Source organism: Pezoporus flaviventris, unplaced genomic scaffold (assembly GCF_033815535.1).
Source record: "Pezoporus flaviventris isolate CSIRO_AGI_PZ_B2104156 unplaced genomic scaffold, CSIRO_AGI_Pfla_v1 ptg000047l, whole genome shotgun sequence".
Classification (NCBI taxonomy): domain Eukaryota; kingdom Metazoa; phylum Chordata; class Aves; order Psittaciformes; family Psittacidae; genus Pezoporus; species Pezoporus flaviventris.
This window is the reverse complement of record NW_026892595.1, coordinates 17,672,649-17,695,285: the sequence shown is the minus strand read 5'-3', so window position 1 is coordinate 17,695,285 and position 22,637 is coordinate 17,672,649. Positions and strand designations below refer to the sequence as shown.

General features: G+C 41.1%; 1 protein-coding gene and 1 long non-coding RNA gene across 3 annotated transcripts; one reads left to right on the top strand and one right to left on the bottom strand.

Moving 5' to 3' along the window:
* The first annotated feature begins 6,185 nt into the window (after window positions 1–6,185).
* On the top strand, window positions 6,186–16,395 carry PDK4 (pyruvate dehydrogenase kinase 4). Its single transcript, XM_061468516.1, has 11 exons — window positions 6,186–6,415; window positions 7,131–7,272; window positions 8,280–8,351; window positions 8,935–9,119; window positions 9,531–9,620; window positions 10,128–10,205; window positions 10,855–10,931; window positions 11,658–11,756; window positions 12,044–12,154; window positions 12,871–12,984; window positions 13,980–16,395. Exons 1-11 carry the CDS (start codon window positions 6,268–6,270, stop codon window positions 14,121–14,123), a joined length of 1,260 nt encoding a protein of 419 aa, XP_061324500.1. The 5' UTR covers window positions 6,186–6,267; the 3' UTR covers window positions 14,124–16,395.
* Window positions 16,396–17,518: 1,123 nt separating this feature from the next.
* LOC133276833 (uncharacterized) lies at window positions 17,519–21,737 on the bottom strand. Of its 2 annotated transcripts, XR_009746029.1 has the most exons (4): window positions 20,693–21,737; window positions 18,900–19,054; window positions 18,556–18,776; window positions 17,519–17,687 (listed from the first exon to the last, which is right to left on the bottom strand). It is a non-coding gene; the product is annotated as an uncharacterized LOC133276833 (long non-coding RNA). The 2 variants fall into 2 exon arrangements; XR_009746028.1 differs by having other exon boundaries at window positions 17,519–18,776.
* Between the last annotated feature and the right edge of the window lie 900 nt (window positions 21,738–22,637).

Sequence of the window (22,637 nt, the reverse complement as noted above, 5' to 3'; positions counted from 1 at the left end):
TCTGTATTTTTGAATGTCTAGAGGTCTTTTACCATGTAGAAACTTAATAAAATGCATGTTCATAAATGCCACTTATAAATATAACCACTACAGTTCATTTAGAATATTGGTAATTTCAATGAGTGAAATGAATAAATATTAAGCTAGTGTGGGGTTTTTATGTCACTTTAGGTAGACTGAAATCTTGGAAACCGAGTAGCACCATAGCTCTGATGATTTTCTTTTTCAGTTTGGTAACTATTAGGTGAGCACTACATTGAAAAATTAATTTTAAAATGCCAATGTGGATAAAGTAATAAAGGATATTAAAGGAATTACAATAAAGAGTAAACATACTAAAACTGCACAGTGAAACTGTGCATTTTGCTAGAGTCTAATATGCCACGAGATTAAAGCAGTTCCTCAGTTAATGGTAAGCTTCCCTTGTTTAAGCTGCTCTTAATGTTCCAGCAACATTGCATTGATGATTCACCTATAATTACATATCTGTTAGTCATGACACAAAAATATTGTTGTACTTATTTGGACCCAATGGCAAACAATTTTAATTGTGCAGTACATTTTTTATTGTACTGGTTCTTTATCAGGGCTATTTTAACACACAAGCTACATTTTCATATTCAGCTGCAGCTATTACAGCTTAGCCTGTGGTTATACATTTCATCAAATAAAAGAACTCCCACAGACTTACTGTGTGGATATCTTCTGTAGAGTACATTATGGGAACTCAATCTGTATGAGATCACTTTATTTGTGTCTGTGAGTTCACACTTCAGTAATAATAGTCACAACACTGCAAACATGAAACAAACTTCCCTTGGGTATTCGGAAACACTAGGGGGAAGCGGCATTCCAGTGATATCATGAACTCCACATCTTTCTAAAGGGTGGCCAGATAACACTGTAGCAAGTCTTCTTCTAGATGATGTCTCTTGTCTTGGCTTAATATTTCCTAGGCTAAATTTCTCATTCATGTTCCTATGATGTTGGACACTGAATTAAAATAAATTCTTCCAGATCTGATGAAAAACATTCTGAGAGGGAACAAGTAGGGAAACAGAATGCTTTCTAAGATCAACCTCAGACTAAATAACCTGGAGAAACAGTTCAAGCCTATTGCTGTGAGCAGAAACTCATCCACTTTACCACTGTCCTGCTACAGTCAAAAGTACCATGTGCCGCTGATACAGAAGACTTAAAAAAAAAAATCTCATCTTCACCCAGAGTGGTCCACACTGAAAAAGAAAAGCAGTATATGTACCAGTTCAAAGCCCTTGACTTTGCCTGTGACCTTGTAAAGGTTATAGGTGAGGCTTGAGCTCATTCTTAAACACCTTCTTCTGAGGTGTTTCTTATGATGTCTAATCTAAAACTTTCAAACTGATCCATCTTGACCCACTAACTCCCTTCCCATTTTCCTACAGAAAAATAAAACTGTTTTCTGATCCTGCTGAAGCATATTTAGGCCTTAAAAGTTGTATTATTTTGGTAACATTCACCTGCTTCTGACTTTTCACAAGTTGTCCACCTTTTCCCAGGTGCTATTCTGCAGAGCAGGGCTGTTCACAGTAAAGGCAGCCATGGCCCAGACTGACAGCTGTCCTGATGATACATTTCCATCCTCTTTTGCTCTTCATCAGCAGCTCTTAGCCACATGCTCGTCCACAAGAATGGACATGGTAGTCAGCTGAGCCTGGAGAAGGACATATTTTTTTTGTCTAGCTGTATACTTTAGATCAGTGCCAGCCCACACTAAGAGTTCACCTCTATTTCCTCTGCAGTGGTGTACTTGGCTGGAGATTACTATTTTCCTACATAGTAAGCAGCCTCCTGAATTCAACATGCTCTAGTGACAAACTTTTCAAGATAAACACTTTTAAGTTATACTTTATCACAGTTTGAGTCCTAGGTTTTTTTCTCAAATGGTACAGCTATAGTCCAAAACAGTTTTCTCTCTCTCTGCTCTCTCTATGCTCCCAGTTTGAAACTTGAATTAATCTCATGCAAGCCTCTCACTATTTTTTTTTGAAAAGCAGTTCTGAAATCAGCTATCCATTCTCCTTCACACTGATTTTGAAGCAGTTAACACACATTTCATACATGGATTAACAAGGTAGGGCATGAGGAAAAAGGGTATCTCCTACTCAGGGCTGCTGCGTTGCCATGCACATCCTGGTGTTTACAGCTCCAAGCAGGCTGCTGGCCAGCCATAGATCCAGCAGTAAAATGATCCAGCTACTGTACTTCTGACTTTTGCAAACTATGAGCAGTGGGGGAGACTGCGCAAGTGCAGGACCTTTGCCTTACTGAACACCAGCCTGTGTGCTGCTCCACAACCTTTCACCTACTTTGGCTATTTTGGCCATGCCAGGAGCCCTCAGCAGCTCGGCAGCTCAGCTCCTGCGTCGGGTGACAGAAAGATGAGAACAGGAAGATATGACCCTTGTTTGTAATGCTATTTCTGTCTCTCTTTTTCCAAGCAGAGTGCCATATAAATACTTAGAAAACAGAAGTGTTAGTAGATCAAAATATCAATCCAGTTGCATAAATACAGACCCATCTGCAGGTGGAGGGTGTGCACTTTGCCCAAGTTACCACTGGAAATTTCACAAAGTTCTGTGAATACAGCTCATGCCCTTCAGTCATCAGACCATTCCTAGGGCTTACCTTTAAAACTTTGTAGCACTACCATTAATTTCCATCCTGACTTTACTGCTACTCCTGAGTCATCGTTTACCCTTTGTTACAAAAGACAAGTTAGAAATTGTCCCTAGTAGAAAATGTTAGTTATGTTTTTCAAGGGAAAAAACTCCAATAACCTTGCCTGTTCACCTGTTCACCAAACCACCCCTCCTAACCGTTTCAACCTAGTCTGGATAATCAAACCTCCTACAAACTGGGTACAAACTGGCAGATGGTTTAAGGAGGAGATATTCAAATTTTAGTCCACACTGAGGAAAAGGCAGGGGAAACTGAGCCAAGATTCATTCTATTAGAGAGCAGCAACCCCACCAGTTGTCGTCACACATACTCTGGCTGGTCAGGACAGGGCACCCACCCCAGCACAGCACATTGCATCACCAGCCCTTGTTGGCAGGTGGATTAGGAAGAAGAGCCTTAAATTTGTGTCCCCATAGAGAATAAGATAGGGCAAAATAAGCCAAGACACTACTAGACATCAGCAACTGTGGCCTGGTGAGCCAGGATATAGTTCTGACCTAAGTACAGCACGTTGTGTCTCTGCAGTGGCGAGGACATAAGGAACATTGAGAAGAGATACAGCTAATTGAGATGGATAGCAACTAGGAGATAAATGGACAGGGATCCTGCTTTCATTCATTCAAACTCTCCTGGACCCAGCTGTTGTGCCAAAAAAGCAGTTCTGTTTTCCTAAGGAGAGTTGACAAAACATTACTGTGATTGAGCAGCTGAAAGCATTGTTACTGCCTTTCCAAAACTTGCCCCAAGGCAGTTCAGACGAGGAAAGTTAAAATATTAAAGCAGCAGAAATGAGACACCATCTGATGGATGCTGCCGTTCAAAATCTGGAACTCTCCTTCACCATCAAAATGCTGTTCTCCAGCACCTGCACTTACAACTGTCACATGCTCTGGAGCTTCTGGAAGACGGGGAAAATGGTGTGGGGAAAGGAAATAAAGTGAGAACAAACAGTACTACAAACAGGATAGATGGTGGGGTCATTTGAAGTGGTTACAACTTTCACAACCTAGTCTTCTTCACATGCGGCTTGGCTCACTGTGAATCCTGATATACTGTTACCTTTGCACCTAAAACTTAGCTGTCTTGCCCAGTATTCAGGAGGACATCCTTAACAATTATTTCCCACATGTATCATTTATATTTACAGAAATGGCAAGTTATGTTGTTCAGAACCTACTGCAACACATAACTCATCATAAAAAGAATGAGAAGCAAATTTGCATTATGAAGCAGATATGCTTCTTCCAGAAGCTTGCTTAAATTGTTAGTTGTTGAGCTGCTGCTATGTAAAATTCTTGTTTTCATTTGAAAAGCTTCCAAGTTTGGAGTAACTGGAGCCTTGCCCTTTTAATAATTGAGGAACGCAAACCACTTCCTGTATTTTCTGCAACTCCAATTGTCTTGTTTGTTCAGAGGTAAACTGAATATCTGAGATTTTTGTTCATCCTTTATGGCATATAACTACCAGGAAAACTACAAAAAGACAAACTACTGTAAAGAAAATGAATGTAAAGGACAGGAATTATTACCAGTAGACTTTACCCCTATTCATAACAAGTTACTTATATTAAGCAGAGTCAGCACACCATCAGATTAAAACAAATTATCTCAACAGGAACAGAAATAGTGACCTTATAAACTAGAATAACTGCCTTGTGAGGAGAACATTGTTGATTCAGATTTTATTGCTAAGCATTAATCTCAAGATTCCTGCTTGCCATTGACTAGCAGCTTCAGGAAGAACATGAAACAAAACAGAAGCTGTCCTACACATGCTCCAGAATTTAAACAAATTTGTGTGCTAGTTCTACTTCTGTGAATCATCTGCAACTTGCAGGCAAAGTTAAGAGTCAAAAGCAAACCCAGCGTCTATTCCCAAATTTTCAACTTCTGGCAAGCCCACAAAAAAAGTCAAAATGGTTAAATTTGTTATTATTAAGATTTTGTTTCATTTTGATTCATTTCTGCCAACATTCAATCCCTGTGGTAAAATACAGCCAGTGGAACAGTAACAGAGTAATTCTCCCAATAAAATAATAAAACAGGGAGCAATAAAGTAATAATACAGAAAGTATAGTTGAAGTAGAACTATAAGCAGATATAATGACTAGGAAGGCAAAACTGAGATAAAGCTAAGAAACAAATTTAATGATGAGTTAAAGTGTTTCCCTACTATGTTATATGGATTTCTGGTTAGGCATGCATATTCCTTCCTATGAGAAAAAAATACACATATTTGCATGTGTGTAGAAACATACGCATATAAAAAATGGCCCAAGTTGTATACAAATATTAAGGAATATTCTTTTGTATTGGTGCTTTACTGCCACATGCTTCTGCTGTTACTGACCAAGATTTGGAATGTCAGGAAGTCCTTTGCTGACACTGACTCCACACGCCACACTTTAGTGAAGTGGATTTGGACTTGGGAACCAAGGCCAGGCAGCACCGGATATCAAAGTTCCCCTCCACATAGAGGACGAAAGGTGTGCTGGCTTTCCCTAGCTCAGCTTGAAAACAAGCTGTTCAGTCAGCCACCGCCTGGGTCAGCTGCAGACAGTAAAAGAAAAGGGTCACACAGCGATTTGGGACCAGTGCGTCACCGAAGCAGCTGTCTCCAGATCTCTGGTCGCGATTAATCGGGGTCACCAATGACCTACTTGTCAAGCAGCCCGAACCCCGTGGCTAGGATCTAATTTTGCTCCTTCTGCACCTCCACATACCCTCTGCGCGCACCCTGGCCTTTGGGGAACTTCACCGCTAGCACCCCGGCAATGACCGCCGTTAGAACGCTTCCCTTCGGTTAACCACCACCGCACCAACTCCCCCCAACTCCAGGACCCCAGCCCCCATTGGCTTCCTCCAAGCTGCACCCCCCCCCCCCCAGCAGCCAATGACGCACGGGGTACGAGCGGCGCTCTCAGGTCCTGGCAAGCCCGCCCGCGGCTGACATTGCCAGTCCCGACCCGGTAAACAAGGTCACCGGGGGCGGCACCGGGTCCCACGCTGGCTCCCCCGCGGCCTCCCCGGCCAGCTGGCGGCGGCGGCGGAAGGGGCGGGGGGGAGGGGGGAACGACAGGGGGACAGAGAGGGGGGGAATCGGTGAGTCCCGCCAAGGGCTGTCACGAGCCGTTCCGCACGGGAAATGTTCCCTTTGGGGCGGGCGGGGGTGAGGGGGCGTGTCCTACGGAGTCCCGCCCCTCGGGGGCTGTAAATAGAGGCGGCACGTGAAGCCACCCGCCAGAGGTGTGGGAGCAGTGGGAGTTCTGCTGCCATCGCCTAGACTGAGCACCCGTCAACCGGATAAACACCGACCGACCGACCGACCGACCGACCGACCGACCGACCGACCGACCGACCGACCGACCGCTTGTCGGACACCCACCCACCGACTGACAGCCCGCCCGACCGCTTATCGGACACCCACCCCCACCACTGACTGACTAACCGACCGACCGGCCCGCCACTTATCGGGCACCCACCCGCTGACCGATCGACCGACAGGCTGACTGACTGACTGACTGACAGAACCACCTCCCCGGAGCGATGAAGGCCGCCCGGATCGCCCTGCGCACCGCCGTTCCCCTGGCCGGGACCAGCGGTGTCAACAGCAGCCGCGCAGTGCCGCGGGAAGTGGAACAGTTTTCCCGCTTCTCACCATCCCCGCTCTCCATCAAGCAGTTGCTGGACTTCGGTGAGAGGCGGAACGAGCCGGGTTGGGTCGGGGGCTCGTTTACCAGCCCAGCGCCGGGCGCAGGGAGGGGAGTGGCAGGACCGAGTCCCGCTGGGGACCTGCCGGCATCGGGGGAGGTGGCGGCGGGGCGGGAGGGCCCCTGAAGCACCGGCTGGCCCGTTGCTGGGCGATGGTGAGCTGTGACTGCCAGGGTCAAAGCTGGCTACAGCTACAGCTCTGTTTTCGGTGGTGTTAATGGGATGGGAGGAGGAGGGAGGGGGACCAAGAGTTCATTAGCTAAGGGTTGTTTTCGTGTTCAGTGTACACGTTATCAGGGAGGGAGGTGTCATTAGCCTTGTCCTGCTGGAGTGAACAAGCTGTACCCAGGTCTGATTACTGCTTTGGCAGCTGTGAGGTCTGTGCTCGCATGACATTTTCAGACGTCACCCTGAAGAAGCCCTTGTTTACAAAGCCTGGGGTGCCTTTTCTAGAGGATTAAAAATAAGTCCTGTGTCTAAATGGGAAACGTACACAGATTGATGTCTCGCTGTCATGCGAATAACGCTTGGCGCAAACATAAATGCATGCTTAGGAGAACTGGCCAGTAACAGTATGATGACTGCAGAGGAATTTAGTCCTGACCTCTGTGGAAAGACAACGATTTGTAGTTGCATCTAAAAACTTTTAAACTTCTCTTTTTTTTTTTAAATTCTTACTATTTTGGATTTATTCATAGGCTCAACTAATGGGTGTGAGAGAACTTCTTTTGCATTTTTGCGACAAGAACTCCCTGTGAGGTTTGCAAACATACTGAGAGAAATCGATCTTCTTCCTGATAAATTACTAAGCACTCCATCAGTACAATTAGTAAAAAGCTGGTAAGTAAGAGCCACTTGAATTCAGCCTGTAAAATAACATAGCTTGGGGAATTTTGTTGTCATAGACTTTTTTGAAGAGTAGAAGACAATAACAAAATACACTAGAAATGCAGTTCCTTCATCCAAGGTGAATTGCTAACTGTTGCATGTTGTCCTTTTCTGGCATAGTAAAATTAACTTGAAAATTAGGTTGGTAGACTGTTATTTTGAATAGTTCTTCTTTTTTAAAGCTAGTGACTTGTAATAGCTGGTAGAGCAAATCTCATTTCTTGCCACTAAAGAAGGGAGAGAAGGAAAGGTGTTCTGTTTTCCCATAGCATTATAGACCCTCAGAGCTAAATAAAAATGGGAAAGCAGGCTATATACATGTTTGGTTCTCTCACTGATGGAATTACTAACAGAACTTCCATTTCATAGCATAGTGCCTTTGCCTGTGCAGGAGGTGTTTGGAATAGAGTGCTGTTGACAGTGGTTGAAGCTGATTCAACCTTGCTTTACTGGCATAAAGGACAAAAGTATTAGAGTGAGATCTAGAAAACGTTCTTAATCTAGCAAACAGCTGTGCCTTTGCAGCATGCGTCAAGGCTGTCAGATGTTAGCACAAGAGGCTCAAGTACTTAGCGTGTGCCAAAGCTGATCAGATTTGTGAAAAAAAAAAAATATATATAAATAATTGGCTTAGGTGGTTTCTGATCCATGTTGTCATTTGGATCTTCTTTTGAAACGCTTTCCTTCTCAAGAACTGTGAGGGGATCCTGCATACCTAAAGTGACGGTTTAGATTCCTGTGAATAGCAGGCACAAGAAGGGACTTTTGAAACTTATAGGGTTCAGGCAGTCATGAATTGTTCAGCTGTGATTCCGTACTTGGATGGAACTTTGATACTTCGAAGGTACTTGAAACTTCAAGGTGCCTTGTTAAGAGTAACAATTTGAACAAGACAAAAAGTCCCTACACTAATAAAAATCAAAGTAATAGCATATGTTTCTTGTGTTCTTTTTTAATAGGTATATGCAAAGCCTAAGAGAGCTGATTGAGTTCCATCACAAAAACCCAGATGACCAAAAAGTCCTATCTGAGTAAGCTTTTCATTTGTTTCTTTGAATTGTTGATCTTGCATTCCACTTTTCACAGTGTAGTCAGTTTAGATCTAGACAGCTGTCATGACCTGAGTTTGATAATCTATCAGGAAGTGCTAGATAGAACAAGCTGGTTTAAATTTGTGATAATTTCCAGCAGTATTGTAAACAAGTATGACCCATTGCAGCTTCATTTCAAGGGCATACTGGTTCTTGAACTGCCATGACAGAGAAGTATCAACAAAGGTATCTGATGTCACATCTCTGCTTCTTAGCAAGACATCAGCTAGGATTTTATGCCTTTTCTCACATTCTCCTCTGCTTAAACTATTATCAGTAGTAAACAGGGAGTGAATTTGACATGACTAATGAGAACGCATTTTGCATGAAAAAATATTAAACTCTTACGGGTTAGGTCAGCAATGAATTACTTCCAAAATAATGAAAAAAATAGACTGTATTCTAATATTAAGGTAGTTATGCACTTACCTGTGCTGCTGCTGGATTAGATAATGACATTGTACAAATCTTGCCTCCATGTAGTCCTAGAATGATGTTCTAAAAAGATCTCTTTTTGACATAGATTTATAGATACATTAATTAGAGTCCGAAACAGACATCATGATGTGGTTCCTACAATGGCACAAGGAGTCATTGAATACAAAGATACTTTTAAAGTTGATCCTGTCACCAATCAAAACATCCAGTATTTTTTGGATCGTTTTTACATGAGCCGTATTTCCACTCGGATGCTAATGAACCAACACAGTAAGTAGAAATTTTTACCTGAGGAAGTCTTCACCCTAATGAGGAACATATTAATGTAAACATTTCTTAAAACTGTTGATCTGCTGCAGATGATTTTGTGGGACAATAAAAAGTTAGGAACTGAATTTATGACAGAAGTAATGGGAAAGTCTTTAGTCTAGGAAACAAGTTAACCGTAATGTACTTTGTGTAATATGTAGGCACCTCATTCTTTACATATGAAAAGCCTTTAGATATTGAACTACAGAAAAATAAACCATGTTTGGTGGTAGTAGATAACATTTTTGGCTCACAAAAGGCATAAACAACACTCATTATCTTATGTGATCATATGTTGTGATAACACTGTATTAGTCTAAATTTAAGGCTTTTTTTTTTTTAATAACACAGTATTGTTTTAATCTCAAACAGCCCTTCTTTTTGACGATAAATCCGGCTCAGGGCACCCAAGGCACATTGGAAGTATTGATCCTTGCTGTGATGTTGTTGAAGTAGTGAATGGTACGTATTCTCAGATCCTTAATATTTCTCTTCATGATCAGTATTTATATCTGATTGCAAGCAGTTCAGGTAACCAATATGTGTTGTAAAGGATGTGGACTGTTTTTTATTGGAGCAGGTGAAAGCAGTCTATCAAAACACAAGCTTTTATAGGATAGAATTTAAAATACAAAGTAGCCATAAAAATGTGTTGGAATAAGGCCTAGCAAGTGACAGATGAGGTAGGACTTATCTGTGGTGTTGAGATTGGCATCACCTACTGATATATAACAGATACATCTGTTAAGAGTTATCAGTTTGTACTGAGGATTTGCCCGTGCTGCCCATGTGTTCTAAATTTTTAATGCACACAGTGGTTGCAATGTTATCAGTCCTTTGAGACACAGGCATAGAGGCTGTAACATCTTAGCAGCTAATGCAGTTAAAAAAATCATACTTTGTCCTGTATTAAAATGAGTTTCTACAGTGTTTGATACTATACTTGACATCTTTATTTAAATATTTCAGATGCTTATGAAAGTGCCAAGATGTTGTGTGACCAGTATTACTTAACATGTCCAGAACTGAAGCTTAATCAAGTCAATGGTAAGAAGAGAGCTTTTATGTCTGTTCTCCTATCAGTAGCCAAACCACTGCTTTTGTTAAATCGAAAGGCTCTTATTTTTATAGCCATAATGGATCATACCAGTCGATCTGTCGTGGGCTAGTTCCTCTTCATACTCTCATACAGGCATCTCATTTAATCTTTTGTGTTGAAACTCAAATGTGATAGTATCTTAAATACTAGATTTCTTGAGTTAGTATTTATGAATTTGAGAGAAGTAAGACTAACCTGTAGTTAAAGTAAGTTGTTAGAGAGTAGCTTTGTAGCTGGAGTGAGAAAGTGAGGCTACTGACTGAAATGCTGGTTCTCATCCAGCCTGCCTGCATACGTCTGATGTCAGGTGTTCTGCTTAACCTTTGAAATCCCCTACGTATAAAAGGGAGTTAATACTTGATTTATTTTTTTTTCCAGTTTATTTGAAAAGAAAGTGTTAAGCAAGTGGCAATTCAGCCTAAATACTGTTCTGAGTTTTCTGCTCATCTGTGTGGACAGGGAACAAAATTGAAGCATATTTATCTTGCTTGTTTTGGCATACAACTTGTATCCAAGTCTAGCATACAAAACTTGGATACAATACAGAAAAATTCCATCACCCTTTTAAGTCTTGCTTGTATGTTTCCCTTTCTCTAGGAAAACACCCAGGAGAACCAATTAACATTGTGTATGTTCCATCTCATCTTTTTCACATGCTTTTTGAACTCTTTAAGGTATGCGGGTATAAACTATTTCTTCCCCTAGTAGTCTTGAGCTGGAGAATTAATACTTAATCTTTAGCTAGATCTGAATGAAGTAAAGCTTTGCATGGGACAATGAGTTTTCTAAACATTTTTTATTTGGGGAGTAACTTTGACAATTGAGAAAGAAATTATTTCAGTTTGTAGGAGAGTATTTGAATGCTTTCTTGTGATGGTAAATGGGATGGGGTAAGGGAGAGACAGTAAAAGTGGGACATGAAGTTGTGACCACTGCTGGTCACCAGCATTTAGAGATTAAATCTCTAAATCTGCAGATTTGCCCTTGTGCTTTTTTGGTTGAGTGGGTGATGTATCTTGAAGTAGTGAATGGGCCTCAATTAATGTGGGGTCAACATGGGGTGCAGAATTCTCGCAGCCAGCCTATAGCAACTTCTGAACTCTGCTCTTCAGAAACCTGGTGCCTTTTAAAGATACTATGTTACTTATTTTACATTGGCTGAATTATGTTGGGCAAGATGAGTATGATCTTCCAGGCATAGAAGAGTTTGGCTATGCTTAGTTACTTCTGGTGTGGTATCTCCTCTCTTCTGTTCTACTAAGTTGCTAAGTGTATTCCTTGGAAGTTAGGCCCTAATAAGAATAGGGGGTAACTGTGCTCAGCCTATGCATAACAATGGTATGATTTTAAGCGTATAGATTATCAACATTCTCTGATAATAGTGACCTTCTTCTCCATAGAATTCAATGAGGGCAACTGTTGAATTCCAAGAAGACAGTCCTTCTCTTTCTCCAGTTGAAGTGACAGTTGTTCTAGGACAAGAAGACCTGGCAATTAAGGTATTTTGTTGCCCTACTACCATATGTGTTTAATGTAATCTTTGATTGCATATGCTGCAGAAAATTCTATTGAAAGAACTTCCAGCATTTGACAACAGATCAAAGATAGTATGCATGAGCATTCTGGCCATACCCTCCATTTAGTGCAATTAGCTAAATGAAAAATAATATGCTACAAAACCAAATGTTTACATTTGTTACTATTGGAAAGGTTTGTTTAAATAACAGCATTTTATATACCATTCTTGGTATATGATTGTAGTTAATTTTACTCTCTCCTAAATCAGATCTCAGACAGAGGAGGTGGTGTTCCAGTAAGGAAAATTGAGCAGCTGTTCAGCTACATGTATTCCACAGCACCAAGGCCGAGAATGGATGATGGTCGAAATACCCCTCTTGTAAGATATTTTCAATATTCATGTTGCTAATAAGGCTGTTAAGTGTTGGACAGACTATTAGGTTCATGGATAATGAAATGCTATGTCCACCCTACTGCTCTCTGGAATATGCAGAGATTAATGGGCCTCATAAATACAAGTTAATGCTTTCTGAAACAGGTTTTTAATATCTAGCTTAGCGGACAAAAATGTGCTTTTAAAGATATAAACAAGAGCATTCCAACTTGAGTCTAACCCTGTTCTTTTGTTATACTCCAGTAACAATTTATTTGGTCTTCACTCCCACTTGCTCCTTGAACTTATAAGTTATGCTAGCTTTATGGAGGCCAGCACAACTGGAATAGGCTTAGACTGTTTTTTGTCTGATTAGCAAAAGGAGTTTGCTACTAGTAATCTACTACAAATTTGCTACTAGTATTAGGAAAAATGGGGGAGGGATAATACAGAATGTAATGTATAAAAGTGGGACATGTAGATAAACCTTCCCTCTTTCATAGAGATTTCTTGGGGCTTTTTTGATTGATTTTGTTTATGGTTTTTGTTTGGTTGTTTTTTTTTCTTGTGGTTTTGTTTTTTTAATGGTCAGTTTTAATATTCTGTATGAAATTGATTATATACTTCTTTTTTAAGAGGAAGTGAAAATGACTTTGTAATAGTTAAATCTCTGAACGCTTTCACACTGTTTAAAAATAAATTGTCTTGTACTTTATTTTTAGGCTGGCTTTGGGTACGGCTTGCCAATTTCTCGTCTGTATGCTAAATACTTTCAAGGAGATCTAAATCTCTACTCAATATGTGGTTATGGAACAGATGCTATTATCTACTTGAAGGTATGTGTTTATTTTTGTTAAATAAACAATAAACACCATTAATGCAGTGAGGTAACTACTCAGCATTTTGCAGTAGACAAGTTATCTGCTCACGAGTAGAAAAGTTCTCATTTTTATTACGCAATGCCAGTGTACAGCAGTGTAACTGCTGTCTAGAATTAAAGAGGTCACTTGGCTTTAACTAGTCTACTTGAAAAACTATGAATGAGAGTCCCCTCAGTTTTTAGGCTGTATTCCATGAACCAGTATATAACAAATCTTAATACAAATTACTGGAGGAAAAGTAAAGTAACAGAAAGGTGTGAACAACAGATCTGATTTCTTTACTGTTGTTTCTTTATATGGACATTCTGGTTGTCAGAGTAAACTAATCCTTAAAGAGTCTAGTACGTGGTCCTATTCAACATCTGCCACAGCGTGTATATGGGAAATCTTGAATACCTGGCATATAACATGCACTGCTGCTTTTATAAGTAATCTGGAAAAAATGACTACATATTCTTTTCAATTCTTTGTGCTTACTCATGGGAAAAACATGCTTTGAATTTCTTCTAGTAAACAAAACCCATAGTTCCCAACAAACTGAAGCAGTGCAAAAGGAAGAGAGAGTTCAGCAATATAAATGTTGCATTTCTATGTATGAGTTTCCCAATAGAATATGATTATTATTCTAAAATGCGGAAGTCGGGAAGGAACATATTTTAAAGTTTCTCCAGAGTTTTGTAAATCAAAGATCTCTTCCTCATCTTTCAGTACTATCTTGAAAACAGGTTACAGGGAAACTCTAAAGGCTTATAAATGATTTGATGCATTTGTCCTTATCCAAAGCAGACATATATGCTGAAACACAAACTACTGCATCTATTGTAGAAACATTTGTGTAAATAAGTTTTGTAGTGTCAGTGGCTTAATGAAACATAACTGCATGAATTTCTACCAAGTGGCACTATTGAGAGGTAGAAACAAAGTAACTTTTTTTCCTTCTTGATTTTTAGGCCCTATCAACAGACTCAGTAGAAAAACTGCCAGTTTTTAACAAATCATCTTCGAAGCGTTACCAGGCTACGTCAGAGGCGGATGACTGGTGTGTCCCAAGTAAAGACCCAAAGAATTTATCAAAACAGAGTGCAGCTATTTGAAGAGAAGTTGGTATCCAGGCACCTGAAGGGATCAAGCTGGCTTCTTAAAAAAGACTAATGTTTGGAAGTACTCATCTACTTCCAAACAAGTAAATTCTTCAGTTTTAGGACTGGCAGAAGATAAAGGCTCTTACAGCCTAGGCTGTATGCTCTGAATGTGAAATCTTTCTGCAGCCTTCAGGCTGAGGAAAACAGGAGCATGTATCTTTGAAGATATGTGTATAGAGGAAAAACAGACTATATTTTTAACTATGATCAAAAACTTGATGTGGTAGAGGTGTGCAATTTTTCAAGTCCTTTTTAATGCTTGAATACTGATAAATGTCGGTTATGCTGGTGTATATTTTCCTCCTAGAATAGTTACCAGCAGTTCATCTTATAGAACTTCTCAGGTAGCCAACACCTATGCTTTAAAGATGTATTTATAACGTTTGGAAAGGCAAAGATCCACTTAACGTGGCAGTCTTGTAGCAACATACAAACAGCATTCAAATACAGCCTGACTGGAAGGGGGGAGGGAGGAAGTGTTTTCCATGTATAATGAAGTCCTGTTTTTTAAAAAAAAAACCCAAACAAACATAATAGTTCTCATGTAATATCTTGCTCTGAGAGTTACATCACTGGAGATTTAAGTTAAGGTGTTCAGGGAAAACTAGCCATGTAAGTCTCCTGTGCGTAAGATAACGAAGAAGGAAATGAGGATGATTTTGAAAAGTACTGGAAAGGAATGGAAAGCTGCTTGGTTATAGCAGCTGTAAGTTTAGGCTACATCTGCACTTCAGAAAGCATGTGCCACGTAAGTCAGGATTTTCTAAGAACTGAAGTCAGAGATGCAAGTTGAATGGAAAGGTTTTGGTGATCTGTATTATGGAAGAATGATGTGGGAAATGGCGTGTTTAAAACATGGTCTTGTGGTTCCTTTTTGTCTTGCTGTTAGAAGTTCAGTGGCTCAGGACACTAAACTAAAATATGCTTGTTGTATTTGTGGTCCAATACAAATTTGACACTAGCTCAAAGAAGTACATGGGGTTTCTGCACCCTGAAAGCTGCAACGAGTGGCGAAGGTCTGTCTGAAAGGTTTTCAGGACAGGTACTGTTGCATTAGAATTCTATTCTAAGAACTGTTCATTGCAGTAGAAAGAGCTTAGGAAAGAGAAGTTTTGAAAGGTGAACAGCACTGAAAACAACAAAATACTTCTCATGAACAGCAAAACAATGGGGAATTGTCACAGGACCAGTGCCAGTGGGAGAGAGCTATTGGGGAAATATTCCATTCTCAATAAGCTGCTTCATTTCCCATTTTCTTTGTGCATTTTCTCCCTTGTAACAACAGAAGTGAAACTATTGGACATTTTCAAACTGGCCAGTCAAAGTTTATCAGGGCTGTATAATATTACTTGAATTTTTTTACTAATTAGCATCTTACCTTAAGTGAATATGATACTTTTCAAGAAGCTGTAAGTACAGTACTTAAAGCATCCTGTTCAGTCAGGTGACAGTTTTCTAAAACAGATTTGTATTTGTTGGACCGAAAACCACTCCATACTCTTATCTACTGTGAATACCAAATATTTTTAAAAGGAATGTTAAAGATTACCTTTAGAAGTATTGTTGATAACTACTGAAGTCATTACACTCAGTACTGCATCAAGGCCGTTTTTATCCCAGGGAATAAGCTGCAGTCACCAGAAATCACCAGATCATTTCTGAGCTCAGCTCAGTATATGAAATGGGTGATAAAAATGAAATACCTTTGTCTAGAATATACGGGTGTGAAAAAGCTGCCTTAACTGCCATAGTATACCTGAGTATTTGAGTTGGAATCAAGGTCACAAAAAGATACCTAGGTAGTCATGGTTGTCAAGTAAACTCAAATTACACCTCTCTCTGCACCCTGTAATGCTTAAAACATGAATTGAGATCTCATGGTATACTGTCTGTCTGTAGCATAGCTGCAGCTACTACAGGTTGGTGCTGGAACATCTGCTTCAAAGCAGATAAGGCACATGGGTGCTGTAAACACATCTGTAATGTTGCTTGCAGTGAAGTTGCAGAACACAATTCACAGTGCAGACAGAGGTGTGTATAGCACTTAAGAAACTCACATGGAATCTCTGGTATTAAAAATTTCTTAAGGGCTACCTACCCAAATACTACAGAACCTTTTTCAGCATTTACTGAATTTTTATTCCTGAAAGTACAGCTGTAGCCTTAAGCCTTTTACTTGGATGTAGATGTTGAAATAATTTTATAATAAAATCTTCTAAATGGTTTTTGTCTTTTTCTGCCCAGAAATGTTGTGCAAACAAGGGCCTTTTTATTTTAAGCCTTAACAAGACTTAAGCAAATCAACATTTATACCGTGTCAATAGGTGTAGCAGGAGAAACTCTGAAACAAAGGTCTGCTCGTGCTTAGTGTTGCATCTGTTGAGTTTATATAGTGATTATAATCAGTGCCCCACCTCACACATGACCTTACTCTTTCTAATGAGGATAACATGGATCATCAGAGATGAGAATCCTTAGTGCAGACTGTACCCTCTAAAATACCTTTTGTTGTTGTTCAACTGTAAAGAATATGAAAAAACATCACTGTTATTTTCGTTTTATATAACGAAGGGCAGTCATCAGCAAGTCTCTATTTAAATCTTTTCACAGACTAGATGAAAGCCTCTCATCCAGCTCTTGAAGCAGTGGTACAACTGGCTTTTATCAGCTGATTTGTCAGAGAATGGCAGTTAGCAGATGCAGTGGACTGTGCCATGATAAAATAGTCCTGTTCAACTGGTGGTTTATTAGAAGTATGTTTGCCTCGGAATGTCCTCTATCAACCTTAATTTTAAGATGACAGAATAACTAAAACTGGGTGTAGATACTTCACCTGAGAGAGGAGAGGTAAAAAACAGCCAGACTCTTGAGTGTCTGGCAATAATCTGCAAGTGACAGCCTCATGTATGGAGTTTCTTAATGGTTTTTCACCTGTATGAACAGGGGAGTGGATCAGATGGGGTAAACTTTAAGCATTTTGCAATTACAGAAATGTGCCACTCTGACATACTGATGTATGTCAGGTGTCTTGAGATAAACCCAGAACTAAAGTATATGAGGGATGTTAGCAAGCTACTGTGGAAAACAATCACCTGCTGTGTTTTCCCCATCCACCTTTACTGTCCTGCAGACCCTAGAGACAGCGCTAGCACATTTTCCCTTAGGGTTTTACATGCAGAAATACTTATATATGCATTCTTCACCTTACCCATGGCAGGCTTGGTAGCCACGCATGCTGTATGTGTGACCCAGGCATGCTGTGGGTGCAGCAGGAGTGTACCCAACTTGCTGAGTTGTATGTCAAGCGCTTTGCCTAGCAGGCAATATGTGGTGTCTCCACAGCACAATGCTCGCAGGCCATCAGTTCCAGCCAAGCTGCTGCAGTCCAGAGGGTGCCAGAGGTTGAAATGGTCTTTTTTTTCCCCCAGTGAGTGACAGAGATCATGCACTCAACTCCTGATTCAGCAAAGCACTGGAGGTACAGGGCTGGCTTGCTTCTAGCACGTCAGAGGTTCACTGAAATCAGCAAGTTTACTCAATGGCTAAAAGGCATTCTGGTTTCATAGGAGATAAGCAGATGTTGCTTTTCCTCTCCTTTCCCCCTCCATCAGGACCTTACAAAGCCAGGTTCCTGATGTCAACAGAAACCATGCCAAAGCACCTTATGTTTTCTCTTCCAGATCATTAGCTTAAACACGTACACTGATTTTGCTACTGTGCCTTGGGCACACATCCAGATTAATCTCCCTGGAGCCTTGATATGCAGTTGTTCATTATGGTCTTTTTCCTGTCACTTAACCAAGCCTTTGAATACACCAGACTTTGCCCTTAGCATGCAATAATGTCCTTCCCAGGGCATTATTACAAAACAACATTTGCTGCCTTGGGTAAGAAACACTAATGGACTGGGAAAATAGGGTTTTGTTGGGGTTTTGTTAATTTTGTTTGTGTTTTCTTTTTTCCTTTACAGTAGTGATGATGACTTAGAGAATCAGGTTATAACAGCCAAGAATTGTCTGCCCTTAAATTGTTGGGCAGTGTTGGCAAATGGAAGGTAAAACTTGGAGTTTCAGATGCCTCAGCTCAGCTAATCTGGGGGGTGGGAATGGTGAAGAGGAAGGGGCACACTTCTGGGTTAACATCTTCAGTTAATGCAACATCTTTGCATTCCTCAAAAGCTGACAACATAATTTAAGATGCCTATATACCAATACTGTATTACAGGCCCTATGGTTTGTGTTGCACATCTGTGCTGGGATGCACATTCAAGACAGAATGACTGAGTTGGTACTTCACATGATGCTGCTCCTCCTTGCAAAGGAGTCAACAAAGAGAAAGCAGGACATCCCACCAGGCAGCCTCAGTGCTGCTTCTCTCCAGTCACCTCACAGGGAGGAAAGGGCAGAAAATCTCCATGGGCAGTCTCAGTTCTTCCCTGCAATCTTGAATGTTGGATGGCACAGCAAGAGCTGTGTCACCACAGTCCTGGGTGTTTAGAATATTTTGAGGCCTCTTAATGAGTAATATTTTTCAAATGAGTAGAAAAATATGTATGGGGTATCAGGAGCTGCTCCTCATCAGGTCTCCTCAATATTCTTTCTGCAGCTATGAAAGAGAACCGAAACAGAGTGCAACAAATTTGCCCATATAGAATTTGTGGAGATTTTCCTGTGTCACTCCCTTGATTTGCAGTGCCTAGCAAGAAGAGGCAAGAAAAGAAAGGACTACCTTATTTCCTGCTGCATGAGAGACCTCAAAGGATGAGCCTTATGTTGCCTTCGGGGAGTCATGTCCAGTTGAAAAACTGGGCAGACTAGAGATGAGGGAAATGCATCAAGAGGAGTGACCACCATTCCCACCATTTGGGGTTGCAGAGCATCCTCCTGGAAGGTGGCAGAGAATTTCTAGTTTAGGATGGCCATACATTAATATGATACATTGAGACATGCCCTGCCTGAAAGGCTCAAATAAGAAAATGAAGTAAAAAAAAGACAATTCTTTTCATTGTTGTTTATAGCTTGGATTTTATGTACTATATTGCATTAGGGGTCTGCACCTGAAAACCAAGAGCCTTGGCATGAGGTTCTGCACACCAGATGCAACACCTTATCATGACACTGTGTATGTGTCTGTATGTATGTGCTGAGGTGCAAGTTGGGTATCTAAACACCCTTTCTCATGACCAGTCAGATACCTAGATATCTAGAGGACCCCAGAAAGCTGTCAGCCCCTCCTGAAGCAGACACCTACTTCTGGCCAGCTGTATAGCCCTCCTGTCTTCAGTGGCAGAGATCAACTGACCATAATGGGACCCCAGAAACTTGTGGTGCATGGAGGCACCTGTGTTTAGGTAGCTTTAGCGGTAAACTGGCTCCGAGCTAATTCAGCTACCTAAAAATAGACACCCGATGCTATATGAGGAGCCCTGGATGTACTCTGTCTTTCTCTCATCTGTCACTCCAGAAGACCAGAGATCTTCCACAGGTCCTTTGTCAGGTCTGCAGTCCCATGCAAATACCTTGGAAGGACATGTGTGGCTTTCTCAAGTATCACTGAACATTTATGTTTAGGTAAATGTCTCAAGTCCCCTTACTAGTTCTGGGTGCTTGTGCGAGGCTGGGAATACAGAGCCCAAAACAACATCACTGCTGTGTCATAGCTAATGGAACTGCAGAAAATGCCAGAGGGATCATTGCAGATGAGCCCTTCTGGCTGCTGGCAGAAGCTTTGTCAGCTTCCCAGCTGCCTCTGGGAAGCTAGTCACCAGTGGCTGCACTTCCAAGTGTTGCAGGTCTGCCTGAGTTTGGGGCTGACTATGGTGCTATGGGACTGCAGGAGACAGCATGAGGCTCACCTCTTGGAGCCCTGAGCCACACTTACTCCACCTGGGACACCAAAATACCAGCTACTGGGTGGACTTTTTACATAAAATTAGGAGCTATCTCTAACTCATGCTAACTGTTAAACACCATGAGGCATAGTGAGAAATCAGAGGCATTGAGAACCCTTTACTGAGTGTTTATTCTTATGAGTGGTTTTCTCTTCCTAGCAGTTTTACCGTCCACAATGTTCCTGGTTGATTTTTAACAAATTAACTGGGAAACAGGGTGGAATACCTGGCAGGGATACTTGCCTTTCCTCCAATCACTGTGGTGCGCAGTACGATCGGTAACGTGCATTGCAAAGGGTATTGGTGACTCAGAGTCACTCCCCTGCTTACAAAGGGTATGACTGGAGAAATTCAACCTTCCTGCAGGGGTGGATACAATGGTTTATACCGCTCTAGGTATTTACAGGTATGTTTCATTGCTTCACAGACACTAGGAAGGCTGTTTGCTCAGGCATAAAACTTCATTTGTGTTGACACAGAAGCACTTGTTTGCGCTTAGTTAGGCCCTGTTATAAAACCCTTTGAACCCACTGGACAACTTTCCCTTGCTTGTAATCAGCTTTGCCTCAGGTTTTACATAAACGCACAATGAAGAAAGCTTCATTCAAACTCAGACCAAGGACACTCTTACATTTTTTATTATCCATGTTACTTATGGGGCTGCCCAGAAGCCTTCTGCTGATCCAAATCTCTTCATCTGCTTTGCCTCCATGAGCCTTGCCCTCCTGTTCCTCTGTTCTCCCTACTCCTGCTACTGGTGCCAGGCTGTGCCCACTCTGAGCATACCTTCTGTAGCTGAAGGATAGGAACAGTACTTTGGAGGCATGTCACATTTCCAAAAGCCTTTTAAAGATTTTTCAAGGCCACTGGATGATCAGTTCACTTGAAGGAAAAAGTAAAAATAAAAATCACAGCACCTTCTGCATATTCCCAGGCTTCTGCCCTTTGAACAGCCACATCCATGTCAGAACAGCTGGAAAAAAATGGCAAAACTATTCACTGGAGTGCCATAAATTAATGCAGGCAGACCCTGAGAATTATATTGCAGAGATTAATATTCATGGCTGACTGAAAAAGATGTTTTCATCCTTTTCCTTTGCTCTGCAGCAGAATGATATTCTCCACCTGTAAGTATTGATGTTACGGGAGACGAGGTGTCTTGACTTTAAATCTGCACTACTGCAATCAAACCAAACAGCAAAGAACTGCAGATCGCCCCATTTCTTCTCAGGAATGAGCACACCCACTGCTATAGGAAATGAACGTTTTGAGGGAGAAGGTGTCCTCAAACAGCACACTCTTTCAGAGGGGACTGTTTCATTTCATAAGAACAGAAAGAAGATTCCAGCAAAGCTGTTGAAAATTAAAGGCTAAAATAAATGCTCTTCACCATTTCTTTAAGGTATAACACCGGAAGGTTTGGTGTTTTTTTAAACATAAACATTTCTGTCAGAACAGCAGCATATCGGTGTACATTATGTTAAGCTTTCACTTTTTTTTTTTTTTGTAATCATAGAATCAGAAGCAGTTCTTGTTCTGAATTTTATAGAATATGGGTATGGAATACAGAATATATGTAATGGATCAATAGGTCTTCTACAAGCACGTCTGAGAACTGCTGATGTAATTCACTGTTCTGTAACATGCTTCTAACATATGCTAACACTTTATTTTCTTTTTCAGGCAATAAAAAGGTGTAATATAACGTGGGATCAACATATTACCCAGTGTAAATGATAAATATTGGAGTAGTTATAATTCATCTTTAGACCGCATACCATATCCACTGAAATCTGTGACAAGCTTCCCATTGACACCAGTGAACTGTGGACAAAGCCAACATGGTTTGAGCTGCTGACCAGTACAGAAGACACATACACACCTGAAGATGTCTGGAAGACAACAAGCAAATTACTTTTTAACTCTTTCAGAGTGCAAGACCAGACAAGAGGTGGCCTCACTGTGCTACTCACCATGAGGTCTGCAGTATAGCATGCGTTGTGCTGGAGGTATTTATGATCAAGTGACACAGCTGAGGAAGAAGAGGTATGTGACATACATTTAGATACTCAAGACACATTGACCAAAAATGTGTATATGAACATATGGCCAATTTAAAGGCACTGAACTGGCTGACAGCCCTTGCTTCAGCCCCATCCAATGCAGTGCAAACCTTATACTGGAAAACATTGAGCTCCAAACACCCCAGACCAAAGGAAGATCAGCTCTCAGGCTTTCTCTACAAGCCAGGTGAGACCAAAAGCCCATTCACGCTGTGGAATGGTGGTGCAGAGATGCCATTGTCTCTGAGATGTGTGTCCCTGCTCAGCAAAGCTAGCAGTGTGTCCTTGTGTCCATGGCCACCGAGAGCTTGTCTGGGATAAAGGGGCTTTGCCCGCAACTGGAGACAGAAGGGCAGGACTCTTCTAACAGCACGCAACAGTGACCAGCCACAGCTTGTGCTCATTTCACACAGCTGAGGCTGTTTTAAAAACAGGATTAAGAGTGTCCAAACCCTGAACAATGAGAGGGCCTGCTTCAATACGGCTGGAAGATTATTCCAGCTGTTTGGGGCT

Excerpts from the sequence above, each read along its gene's own strand:
- PDK4 (XM_061468516.1), top strand. The coding sequence starts at position 6,268 with ATGAAGGCCGCCCGGATCGCCCTGCGCACCGCCGTTCCCCTGGCCGGG. Across the intron at positions 9,120-9,530 it reads GATGCTAATGAACCAACACA|CCCTTCTTTTTGACGATAAA; the intron begins GTAAGTAGAAAT and ends AATCTCAAACAG. Across the intron at positions 11,757-12,043 it reads AAGAAGACCTGGCAATTAAG|ATCTCAGACAGAGGAGGTGG; the intron begins GTATTTTGTTGC and ends CTCCTAAATCAG.